This window comes from Phaethon lepturus, unplaced genomic scaffold (genome assembly GCF_000687285.1).
Source record: "Phaethon lepturus isolate BGI_N335 unplaced genomic scaffold, ASM68728v1 scaffold7949, whole genome shotgun sequence".
Classification (NCBI taxonomy): domain Eukaryota; kingdom Metazoa; phylum Chordata; class Aves; order Phaethontiformes; family Phaethontidae; genus Phaethon; species Phaethon lepturus.
The window spans coordinates 5,999-18,740 of record NW_010561158.1 but is presented as its reverse complement, the minus strand read 5'-3'; the positions used below and the strand labels follow the sequence as shown (position 1 = coordinate 18,740).

Here is a 12,742-nt window from a genome sequence, read left to right as displayed (position 1 = left end):
GCTGAACCGGAATGCTGAAGGAGCAAATAGACTTAGCTTATGGTGTCCTGGCTTGCAGGGTAGACCTGCATCCCGCTCTCTTCATGCAAGAGTTGTTACAGTCTGCTCTAATTTATACCAGCCAGCTATATAAATTAGAGCCCTATAGAGCAACAGTGTTCAGTGTTTTCTGCCCAACATACCAAATGCAATGAGGCTAGGCAGGAGCCACAGTTCATGTGATTTTTGCCCGCTGTGGACTAGCTGACAACCCTCTCTCTAAGCAAGGTCTCAGCCTGCAAGTTCTTTCTTGGCCAAGTGCATCTTTCAAGAAGTTCAGGAGAGCAAAGCGGGTAGAAGAGGTGCCATGCTTCGTCACCTGAGAATCCTTTGAAGCATACAGCTCCTACATGATTCTGTAACATTTGCACAAGATGTGATTTTCACTTGAAGTTGCTCATAGAAAATGTTTCAATCTTTATAATGAATTCTTGTTTTCTTGTGGATTGGGGAGAGAGAGCATGGATATGAGAGACAGTGAATACTTTGGTGCTTGAAGTTCCCATTTATTTAAAGTATGGACAAAAATAGTGAAAAATTATCCAACTTTGAAATGAAATTTAAAATATAGAATGACCATTTCTCCACTATTTACAAGGTTATTTCCCAGCATGCCTGCTGTTTAAAACAGCAGTTACCTATTTGTTTTTTCAGTAGCAGAATGTGTAGACTCGTGCTGTACAATCAGGTTTGGGCCTGATTTGCACCGCAGTGACATTAAGGGTTTTGTAAGGCGTCTGTGGCAGAGCTCAAATAGTCAATACCAGCAAATACACTTTCAGCAGATTTTTTTACACAGCAGCTTCCCATTCAGCTGTTCACACCCCGGTTATTGATATTAGCACTTTCACAGAAAGTCCTGGTCGAGGATGCCAGGGTGTGTTAGGGAAGGTGAGAGCACAGGAGAGGCATGCTCAAAGATTCACCTGCAAGCGATGCAGTTTGTGGTGTCTTCCTGCACCGAGATCAGGAAACAGATACTGCCAACCAACCAGAGTTCTGGGTGGAAAGTGCTAAAAAGATCATACCTTCCACCCATTTGAATCTGAATCTGAATCTTCCACCCATTCATTCCTGCATTGCATGTGTGTTGTACTCTTCTATTCACTTCAGGATCGGAGGTTGTAACAAGTGATTTTGGCACAGGTCACTAAAATTTTTTAGAATAGGGGTAGGGGAATTATGCTATAGCATCATGGCAGCAAATTCACGGACATCTACTTGAGTTTATAATGTTTCAATTCTGATCAGCACTGACAACCCCCGACATTAAATAAGACTTACTTGAAAATCATAAAATTAAATTATAACAGATTCTTAGATCTTAATGTTTTATTATGCTATCTGATTAAAAGCTTAGGGTCCCTTTTCAGAATTTTCTTCATTTCTTTGAGAAAGAGAAAATTACACCAAAAACATACAAGAAACTATGTATTTGCAACAGGCCTCTGGAAAAATACCTTCATATGTGATGACTTATTATCAAGTTCTGAAAATCACAAAGATGAGTACCTGGCATAATTTCTTTTATTTTGCTGTATTTTATAGCAACGTTGGTCTTAGATTCATGAAATGTATAGTGTGGCAAATGGTTATCTCTGTTATATGTATGTTTGTTAATTTATAAACACAGTAACAAAAACCTACATCAGGGAATTCATGCAGTACACAGAATTTTTAAATGTCAAGGAATAGTTTAGCAGTAAAATGCATATACAGGAGGGGACTGATAGAGAGGCCTTTATCTGAGTAGCATGTTTAGATAAATTTCTTTGTTCTTAAGGTATGACCGAGGTACTAAAATATTTACAATATATTGCTTTTTCACCAGGGTTGAACTGGACTCACATGTCAGAGACTGTGTTCAGACTTATATCCGGGAGTGGCTGATCGTGAATCGAAAGTAAGCTACATACAAGTAAATAAAACAGAAGATACCTTGCATCTTATTTGTCAGAGAGAAGATGCATGCTGTTATAAGTAATCCTAAAGAACAATGATTTAAATCAGGGACTGAAGACAAGAACTGACTTTTCAGTAGTATATATAACTATATTATTTTGTTTGAGCTGGTGGGCTATAGCTAAATATTGTTGCATCTACTTCTTAATTATCAGGCACTCTGGGAATTAATTGGGAAGAAATTCACATCAACTGTCCGTAATGATGATTTATCTAAATCAGGAATACTACTACTATTTGATTACACTGAAGGGCAAGCTAACAGGGATAAAGATTACATTTGTATGCTCTTAATTTTCCTCTCCATGCCCTAAAAATTCAACATGATCTGGTCTTTAATGGTGTCTGAAAATGAAACGGAGTGCTAGTAGCAAAAAACTGAGTATTATGGGCTTTCCCAGGAGCAATTGATTTGTATTCATGGGATTATTAGTGTAACATCCATATTTACTATTTTACATCTGTAAGTGATTTCTGCATTTGTGTAGTTCAATACACAGAATTGGACCCATAGTCATTACAGGTGGCAATTAAGGTGACTTAATTTCTTTTAGTTTAGTTTAGTTTAATTATTTTAGTTTAATTTTATTATTCCATTCCATTTCATGTGTTAAACATGAAGGGAACTCTCAGTCAGTGCTTTCTGTGCAGGGGTGACTGTCCCCAGACTCTCAGGGATGTGCTGTGTCAGTGGAGCTCACCTCCTTCCCCATCACCCCCTCTTGTTCTTCAGAAAGAGGTTTTTGGAGCTCCGTTTTGCTGCACCGCTTCCTGTTCATCACCTCCTGCGCTCATGCCCTTTTCTTGAGAAGCAGTAGTAGCAGCCGATGGCCGAGCGCTGACACATTTGCTGCCATTTCATTGTGCCCCTTCGCCCATCCTTGCTACTCTCTGTTTTTCTGATGTGATGTGCATCAGCAGTCAGTGCATTACGGGTTGACTCCTGGTGATTGTAAAGGAATTGCATTGTTTAACTCTGCAGCTTGTGCAGGGACAGAGCAGCCACCAGCCCCCCCAGCTGACGGTTATTAAGAGACTTCCTCTGGGGGTGCTGATGAAGTTGATTGAGTTCTCAGAACTGTTCCACAGTGAGTCACTAAAAATAAGCTAGCGGGTTTTGCAGGCTCTCCACCTGCACCCCTCAGGGCACAGGCGCTAGCTCTTTCACACAGCGTTGGTCTGAGTGCACAGTAAAGAGCCAGCATGCAGCTTTGTGCCCGCAAGTAGGGAGAAAGCAGTAAAGCAGGTGAGGTGAAAAATAGAACATAGCTATTTTTGCACTTACATGTGCTTGTAGAAATACGAAAGGAGGAGTAGAAATACACATTTGAGAAAAGACTTGTCGTGTTGTACTATTTCATTCATTCAGATAAGGCAAATTTGCATTCAAAAACTTTATTGAGCAGTTGAGTCTGCGGTTAACGTGATGAAGGGCCCTGCCAGAGAGCTGAGCTTTGGCTGTAGCTGACAAAGCAAGCAAGTTATTAAAAATTGCGAAGAACAAGACAGTGCAAAAGATGCTACAGTGTCACATAAACCAGTGATAGATTGTTACTGGGAGTCTCAAGTTACGCTTGGACACTATTCTCAAAACAGATATGAAAGGAAGACATCAAGAGAGGAGTGAGAAAAAGTAGTTACAGAAAGCTTTCTGTTGTTTTGAGAAAAGCTGGAAAAACTGTAGTTCCCTACTTTGGAGACAAAGATTCATAGGACAGGTTGCTGAACATAAGGATCTGGTAAGCTATGGATGAGAGGAGTATGTAAGTGACTTCCATCCATTCATGGATGTGAAGGTTCAGAACAGGAGATTGAAGAGTCTTTAGTGGGTGGCATGAGCAGAGGTGGTCCTTGTGCCCCAGGGCAGACAAATATGTGACAGAGGGGCTAGATGCAGCTAAGGGGTCCATGTTTTTTTGCCAGAGGCTGAATGGGAGGCTTGTTCCTGTGCCTCCCAGTTTCTCCCTTCATTTGTCCCTTGTGCCTTTTCCTTGTCCCATTTTCCTAATTCAGTGTCTGGCCATTAAGTTGCCATGTGCAGTAAAAGCAGGGTTTGCCTCTTGGTGAGTTTTAATTGCTACCGTGCTTTTCAAAACAAATAAACAATCTAAATAAATTTTCCAGGAATACTTTAGAGGAAAGGCATCTCTACTGTAGCTTGTACCCCATAGGGGAAATGTGATCTCAGGTACATAAATCTCTCCATTAATCATTTGTTTGCCCCCAGAGACAGTGAAAAAATAATCAGCAAAACTTCTTTTGGATGCTGGAATGTCTTAAAGTAAACTTATGCAGAATTTCTGTCTTTCATTCTGGATGATTAAGGCAGTTCCAAAACAAGGTCACATCCAAGGAGAGCTGGGATTGTCTCCTTTATGACTTCAGTTTTCATTTTCGGTGAACTGGTAAATGATTAAAATGCAAACAACTAAAATTAAAACATATCAGAGCATATAATTCAGTTACTCCCAAAATGTAATAAAAAGGTGTCTCCCTGATCAATAATTGCTTATCGTGGCATCTTTATGAAAGTACTTAGGTGTTTAGACGTTGCTTTGGGAGTGTTATGGAAAGGAAAATGAATGAAGCAGGGCACTCCAACTAAGGAGACTGATTGCAAAAAGGCCATTACAGGATTTAGCAAATTGCATACTAAAGTGGAAGAAATAGATCTCTGGAAGCGTCTGATATCTTTTTTTAGGGTACCTGCTGTTTTTTTCCATCTGCCACAAAAACATAACTTGAAATTGGTACCTTGCTGCAAAATTTTGGGAAGTTGCCAGGAGAGAGGGTTACATTGTGCCACAGCAGTAGCTAAACAGGCAGTGTTTGAAAGGTATAGATTGTTGTATGTGATTAACTTGGGATACCAACAAGGTCCAGGACAAGAGCAGTAAGCTCCTTGATGTATAATTGCAGCAGCAAAGAGCCAGCCGAGAGATAAGCGATCCTGATCCATTTTCTTAGGGTCGTTGAAATAATCACCGTGTCTGATGAGGAGCTCAGAGCTGAATTTGTACCTAGGTCAGGTTTTGCTGCTGTCTTAGGCTCACAGTATATGCAAAAGTGATCTGAATTAATTTTCTTCCTCTTAAAACCATTCTTAATACATGATAGAGTTGCAGCAGTGTGATAAAACAATAAAACAGAATGTCACCTTTTTGCATGAGAGCTGTGCTACACTGCTCTTTTGCACAATAATGTTTCCAGTTGCTTGATTTTTTTTTAAATGTCTTCTCTGTTTTATTTTCCCTTAACCCCTCCTCATGCTGTCCTGACTTGCTCGGGCTTCTCTGTGAAAGGCACCAAGGGAATTCAGACACTTGTAGCCTGAAAAACAAGGGATCCCGAAAAGATTTTCACAAGACACTTCAAAAACAAACATTTGAATCAGAAACATTGGATTCCAGTGATGCAAACTTTCAGGTACATCTTCTTTACTTGGGGAAAGGCGATCAAATAGAGCAGCTTTCCTCAAAGGAAGCGTCCTAGGATCTCTGTAACGGCGTCAAGCAGAGAGCCATGCTTGCCATTAGGCCTCATGGCAGAGATGGCGTTAAGGCCGTCTCTGCCAGACAGGCAAGAGACACTTCATGACGCCCCGGTGTCCAAGCCACATCTCGCTGTTTTGTTGTTTTCCAACAGGCGGGGCCGCGGCACATCCATGCACTCCCCGAGGAGGCCTCGAGGACGACCCTCACCGCCTCCGACTTCGACCTGCGCAGCCTGCAGCCGGACCCCCGCCTGGAAAACCTGCTGCGGCACGTCAGCGCCGAGGAGTTCGAGAGGCAGAACGAGGAGGCGCGACGCACCAACAGGCACGCCGAGCTCCTCGCCCTCTACCCCGCCGTGGATGAGGTGAGCTGGGAGGCCGAGTGGCCCGCGAGCCTTCCCCAGCTGGCTCTCATGGCATGCTTAAGGTTAAAGCTGCACCAGAGCCGAAAAACAGGGTTTGTGGCCTGGGTACGTGTCTCCCTTGGATAGTAACACGGTGAAGGCACGTCACCGCGGGCTCCTGTCAGCTTTCTTGAACGTGCGTTCAGGGGTTTGTGGTTGGACTTGCGGTGTTGCCTGAGGCTGCGTTACACCCCCCTTGGTGCGGGTCAAGCCCCATGCTGGTGATACAGTTGTGTCAGGGTATTACCCTTCGCTGTAACGCTTGCTTGGGGCCAGAAGTGTAAGTATTTGGTGTAAATGCCAGATGAGGGTCAGAAGTGTGAATATTCAGAAATTTAAATCAATTTTCTTTCATCTCTGAAGAGATGAAATGCCTGCTCAATGGGGGAAGGTGGTAGTCTGTAGCAGTGGCCTAGTTAACGTCACATAAAGTTTTTATGCAAGTATGTAAATTTAGAGTTGTTTTAATTGAGTATGACTAGAATAACTGTTTAATGATAGGAAGATGCAGTGGAGATACGGCCGGTGCCAGATCGCCCAAAGGAACATCTGGGCAACAGGATTTTGGTGAAGCTGCAGACCCTGAAGTAAGTATCCTTCACAGGCCTCACTCACCATTTCTCAATGCATACCAGTGTACTGCTGCCGAGCCTGCTATACCACTGCAGGTGTCCTTTTCAGCAAGTGTTTACATGCTTCCTTATTCTTTCTTAGTGTAGCAGAGGACTGTTTTGATCCATCATTACAAAAGTGTTTAACTTGTCACGGTGAAAAGAAATTGGGAATGACCCTAAATTATATATTTCCAACAAACTAGGTTGGTCTCTGTACACACTACTAGACTTGATAAGGAGAAAAAAAATTCAAGAAAGATACAATCATTTTTCACTGATACCTGAGACCTTTCTGGCAAATTTAGAAAATACATTGCGTGCAGTTTACTTCCCTTCTTTTCCTCTTTAAATCATCTATTAAAATGCACTAATAAAAAAATCCTCCAGCCTTTGAGAAAGCTGAGGTCTCCTTATTTTCTAATGGAAATGCCAGTCGAAATATAGCCCTTTTATTTTTTTATTATACAGTCATAAGAATGCAGTATTAATAAATATCCTGTGTGTCTTTCCTTAACAGGTTTGATATAGAGATTGAACCTTTGTTTGCATGCATAGCTCTCTATGATATAAAAGAAAGAAAAAAGGTAAGTATGCATACAGTATTTTTGTTCAGTTGGCTTGTTTTTTTACCTCTGGAGCAATAATTTTGGAAAACTTTCTGAAAACATACGGCTTTTTCACACATGCAGTCTGATCCAGGATTCTTTTTGTTCAGTCAAAGTCACATGCTTGCAATTGTCTATTTTGTAGTTCTAGTTATTACTTTTGACTTATTTTAAAATAAAATTTGATGCATTCTTCCTTTGCAATACATTTGAATTCTTTTTCTTTTCAAGATTTCAGAAAATTTTCATTGTGACCTCAACCCTGATTCATTAAGAGGATTCTTGCGTTCTCATACACCCTCCATTGACTTGTCTACTCAGGCAAGATCAGCAGTATTTTCTGTCACTTATCCCTCGTCGGATATATACCTAGTAATAAAGGTATGTTACAGTGCTACTTCCAACACCGTTCTTCAACACCTGTTGCCAGCTGTGCCTATTATCTGAGTTCGTGGTGCTGACAAACATAAGTTTCCTGTAGCTGAGATGAATTCTGATAGTTTTTAATAGTATATATGCAGGTGTCCACTGGTACATCTCGCTCCCAAGCTAAGACATTATATTGATACCCTGTCTTGTAGTCCTACTAAGTATTTAGAATTTTCTATCTCTGCATAAAGGAAATTTAAAGTAAAGTGAAATAAGCTATTTAAAAAAAAAAATTAATTACATTCTGTGGAGGTTTTTTAGCTTTAATTGTGTTTATTTAATTCTGAAACTGAGTTAGCCTGAACCACGTCATTTAGAATGTGTTAATTTTCCTGATTGCAGTGAAAAGACAGTAGTACCTGATTGACAGTGTTGCCACATATGTATTTTCTGCTTTCTAACAAACCAGATGGAAAAGTAGGAGAGGATTTACTATCAGTTACTCCATAAAGACAGTTTTAAGAATTCTGTATTGCACATTCAGGCAGGCTCTTTCATATTGCTAGAGAAGCAACATGTTACTATTTGGGTGACATTTTTTCTTTGTGACTGTCGTATTCTACTGCTTTTTGTAGATAGAAAAAGTGCTTCAGCAAGGAGAAATCGGAGACTGTGCAGAACCCTACATGGTTCTTAAAGAAAGTGAGTCTGGCAAGGTAAGCAAATAACTATAGAGTGTTTAGATCAAAAAATGCATGCACAAAAAAAAAAAAAAAGAAAGAGAAGACCCTTTGAAATAGGACAGAATCCCAAAAACATTGGGGAGGAAGCCAGTTGATGCATACATGGTGCAAGTAGTCTGGTGTCTGAACCGATGGGAAGAAGTCCTGAGAAGGCAAGGTACACTTTCAGTAATGAAAATGACCCCTTTGGAATCAATACTGACAGTCTTGAGCCATGAAGCAGACAGGATGAGCAAAGGAGGTGACAATGCAGTGTGGAGTTAGCAGAAATATTTGTTCCTCAGAGACATGTTATTGATTTGGATGGGCAAACAACCTGTTGTAGTGTGTATGTGGCCAGTTCAGTGCTGTCATCCATAGATAACATGAGCTCTGTTAAAGGAATTCATGGTCATTTACCTCCCTGGAGCAGACTGACAATGTTTGCTGGACTTCCACACGTCTCTCACCTTTAGGATATTGCTTTCAGCAGAATATTGTTTCTGTGTCTGATGAAGGAAGTAGAACCTGGAAACATTTCATGGTGCTTGTTCATATTGGGCTTGAGGATCACTGCAAAAAGTGACACTTCTCCTTTTCTGCAATAAAAATGAACTTAGTGAAAAGAAATGACAAGTGAATGTACAAATCAGAACAGCTATGATCCTGACAGCGATGTAGCAAGAAAACCTGAGAGATAAGAATGCAAATTACTTACTGAACTGTAAATATGTAATTTCCTTTTTTTATCTATAGTAGCATTAAATTAGCTGATTGCTTTTTAAACAGTCATTATTTTCTTTGTCTTAGACAAAAGAAAAGATTGAAAAACTGAAAGCCCAAGCTGAATCCTTTTGTCAGCGGTTGGGGAAATACAGAATGCCATTTGCCTGGATTCCCATAAGCCTAACTAATTTCTTCAACCTTTCAACACTTGAACGAGAAATACCCGAGGCTGAAGGTTTAAACGGTAGTTGTCTAATTTCTAACTAATGCAAAGTGACTCTTTGGTAGGATGGTGCATAGGAAACAATGTCATTCACTCTGGCATTGAGAGTGAACAACATGTCTTCTCAGCCTTCCTTTTCAGTGCTACACTTTACAACTTGGTATGTTCACAAATTCATCTCTGCATATTTAGTTTTATGCATGCTAAACATTACTCCATGGCTTAGGCCCAATTTTGATTGAACACTGGCTTTGTAGAAGTAAAAGTCCCTTTGCCATATGAAGTTCATTTGCAATACAGGGCAATCAAAATACATATAATCTTAGTTTCTAGAGTATACAGGACCATTGGTCAACAACATTTATAACCCATGAACTAAGAATATGAATAAGGTTGTGCTCTGCAGCAGAAATAATGTCACTTCACTAGGTCTGTCCTGGCATTCCACTATTTCACACGGTCTGAAATAGAAATAAGTAAGCGGAATGTTTTAGGTACTCTGTCTATCCTCTGATGTTGCTGGGAAGTTGGGGATTTCTAGTTTATTCTGAAAGTCATTGTGCTGAAGCAATACAAAGCAAGTTGATGTTTCATTTAATTTCCATTTGAAGGGAAAGGATCTACTAGTGACAAGAGGACAGCACTGCTACAGGCGAGAAGACTTTCTGAGAGAAGTCTCAGCTCGGAGGACTCTCCAGCATCAAACTTCAAAACAATTTCGCTGACCCTCAGCACCTTCTTTAAACAGGTATTGGATACTCTTTATTTCTGATTACCTAAGACATTTTTCATCTATGTGATGTGAACTGTGTTGGAAAAAGTTACCAGTGATATTCAGGCGGGGACAGAGGATAACTGCTGTCAAGTAGGCAGTAACCCACTTGCTTTGCATGTATCACGATATGGTTCACACATCTCAGTGTTATGGAGTATTGTTATAAAGGTACTGATTTTTGCCTTTCTCCTGGTAGGAAGGAGACAGGCTCAGTGATGAAGATCTGTTCAAATTTTTAGCTGATTTCAAAAGATCGTCTTCCTTGCAGAGAAGAATTAAGACTTTACCAGGTACATAATTAAATTTGGATGGAAAAGGATATATGTACTTTTCTCCCCTGAATTGTTCTGTAAATTCCAACATCAAAATGTAATTAACCTGGGTTTTAAGCCTATATGTATGTGCTACTGTGGAACTTCTTGTGTTCCCAGTGTCTACCCGAGCACAGATGCTTTTGTGTTTTTTTCTGTATGAGTGAGTATGGAGATTTATATTTAGCTTGATATTCTAAAGTGATTTGCTTTCTTCTCCAATTTACAGTGTATCTACTGGATGTGTTTTGTTATTATTCAATAACAAATTTGAAGACAGTGCTTTAAAGCAAGTTTCTAAGATTGCTATTTCCCTGCAGTGTTTTTAAATGGGTCATATTTTACAGAGGGAGATTAAAATGTGTACACATTTCATCTTATTTGGGTACTTGGGTCAGTGATAGTTAACAAAGTAGAGAAGCAGAGAGTGTTTCGCTACTGTCAAAAACCTGAACACCTTATTTTTTTCTTTCTACATAAACTGCAGCTCAAGGTCTTCTGGGTTGTGGAGGAACCTTTAAAAATATGAACTGAGTGCAAAGCTGTTTTGCCTTTTTAGCCGATTGCCAGAAATGACAAGTCTGAGTTCCCCAAACGGTTTTCACTTATCACAACAGAGAATTTAAATTGAAAGTCTAGTTATGCTTGGGTAAATGTGATCAGTATTAACTGTTTAACTGCTCACCACAGCAAGCCTGGCTTTCCTGGTGTGTGGTGTCTACCTTGGCGGAGATTAATCAGAGCAGAATCTGAGCGGGAGGAGTGAGAGAGCGCTGTATTAGACAGCAGACCTTTTATTCTTTATTTGTCTCCTAGACAAATTTTATATTATTTGTGTGTGAAAGATACTAGAACATCAACACATCATATAGTATTCTTTCTTTTCTGTTTCTTTGAAATTGTACAGGGTAGGCATAAAGAGCTATATATTGGCCTGATGTGTAGGGATGTGTGTAGGTTACTTCCTGTGTATCTTTCTACACCTATGCTTTCATTCTCATGTAACTTTCAAGCCAAAGATCCAGTTCTTATTTCTGTACTGTTGCTATGTAACCTTACATACTGTTTTCATTTTTGTTTTATTATACATTGGGTTTTTTAAATATTTTTGCTGGAATTTTTTGATTATTTTTTTAAAGGAACACTTAAACTGGAGATTTCACCAGCTCCAGAAAGCCTTGGTTATTGTCTGACACCAGAATTACTACCAGTTAAGCCATTTCCAGAAAACCGTAATCGTCCTCACAAAGAGATTTTGGAATTCCCAATTAGAGAAGTGTATGTTCCCCATACCATTTATAGGTAAGAAATAATGTATTTTTTTAAATTCTTAAGATTCATTTAAAAAAATAATTATGATTTAGATTTTTTTTACAGAAATAGAAACTAAAAATATTTTTAAACTGTTAAAGACTGTGCATTAGGCTGATGATTTAATCTTACTAGCCATTACAAGATAAAACACCTGCAGGATGTTCTACAGTGTATTTACTAATCTAATTACATTGCCCTTTGAAAATTTTTCTAAAATGTCCAGAAAAACTCCCTAACAGCTCTCATTGACTTGGTGCATATGTATATATCTTTTCTCATGTGTGGTTTTTTCCCTAGTAGATGGTTATTTTTTTTAACAGTTTTGGTAAATGTTTGTGCTGGGTGGTTTCTGCTGTTCATCTGAGTCATCTGAGCATCTGAGAAAGTAAAGTGTTACTCTGTGTACATTTTCACCATGAACAAGGACTCCAGGCTATGTCATTTCTTTTCTTAAATCTGTTCTGTTCTGGTTGTTTCAAGGAGACCACAGTGTTCAGTAGCATGCTACTGCGCAATTGCCATAATTTCGTAGTGGTCTGGCACATCTCAGTCTCCAAGAAGAAATTAATATCAAAAGAATGTGCTACAACATGTTTGTGCGGCATAGTGAGCAGTGATATTGGTAATAGCTTACTAGCAATAATTCAAAATGGGTGTATCGCAGTATTATATGTATATAAATACTAGCTTTCCTGTGACCATTGTGTTAGTGAGGGCATGGAAGTAAAGCAGAATGCTTCTTACAATAGTAGTTGATGCTATTTTGAGGGACTTTTCTGATCCCTAAAACAGTAGCTAGGTACTGAATTGCATCGTAGCAAATATGTGACTATCAGTAAGGAATCACAGAGTGAAGCAGGGATTAGCAAAGGACCAGCTCTCCCACCCACTCACCTGACCCCACTGAGGAGGGGAGAAGGGAAGGGCAGGACTTGTGGTTCAGTACAACTCAGAACTGCTAGGCTGCAGACTAATTTTTCCTGGGGGAGATGCTCCACACCTTCACAGGAAACTGGAAAGCCAGTTGGTGACACCTGGATTTGGGTCTCAGCTTCTACAGAAAGCAAAAAGAGGAAATGGCATCTTACCTTATGATAACAACTTGCAATGTGGTGTCAGCAGGGGAATGAGTAAGTAAGCCAGTTTAGATGGAGCCTCGTTAGAAGTTTTGGAGGAGTTATTCCT

General features: G+C 39.7%; 1 protein-coding gene across 1 annotated transcript in view; it reads left to right on the top strand.

Annotated features, from left to right (window-relative positions):
- Positions 1-11,545, top strand: part of LOC104626075 (dedicator of cytokinesis protein 8-like) — a gene marked incomplete at its 3' end in the record, with an annotated part of 15,954 nt that extends 4,409 nt beyond the window's left edge. Inside the window, exons 3-13 of the mRNA XM_010293899.1 lie at positions 1,871-1,942; positions 5,304-5,427; positions 5,647-5,859; positions 6,400-6,485; positions 7,030-7,096; positions 7,349-7,498; positions 8,122-8,202; positions 9,019-9,178; positions 9,769-9,905; positions 10,129-10,222; positions 11,383-11,545. Coding sequence (XP_010292201.1) covers positions 1,871-1,942; positions 5,304-5,427; positions 5,647-5,859; positions 6,400-6,485; positions 7,030-7,096; positions 7,349-7,498; positions 8,122-8,202; positions 9,019-9,178; positions 9,769-9,905; positions 10,129-10,222; positions 11,383-11,545 — 1,347 coding nt within the window. The remainder of the gene's footprint in view (positions 1-1,870; positions 1,943-5,303; positions 5,428-5,646; positions 5,860-6,399; positions 6,486-7,029; positions 7,097-7,348; positions 7,499-8,121; positions 8,203-9,018; positions 9,179-9,768; positions 9,906-10,128; positions 10,223-11,382) is intronic.
- Between the last annotated feature and the right edge of the window lie 1,197 nt (positions 11,546-12,742).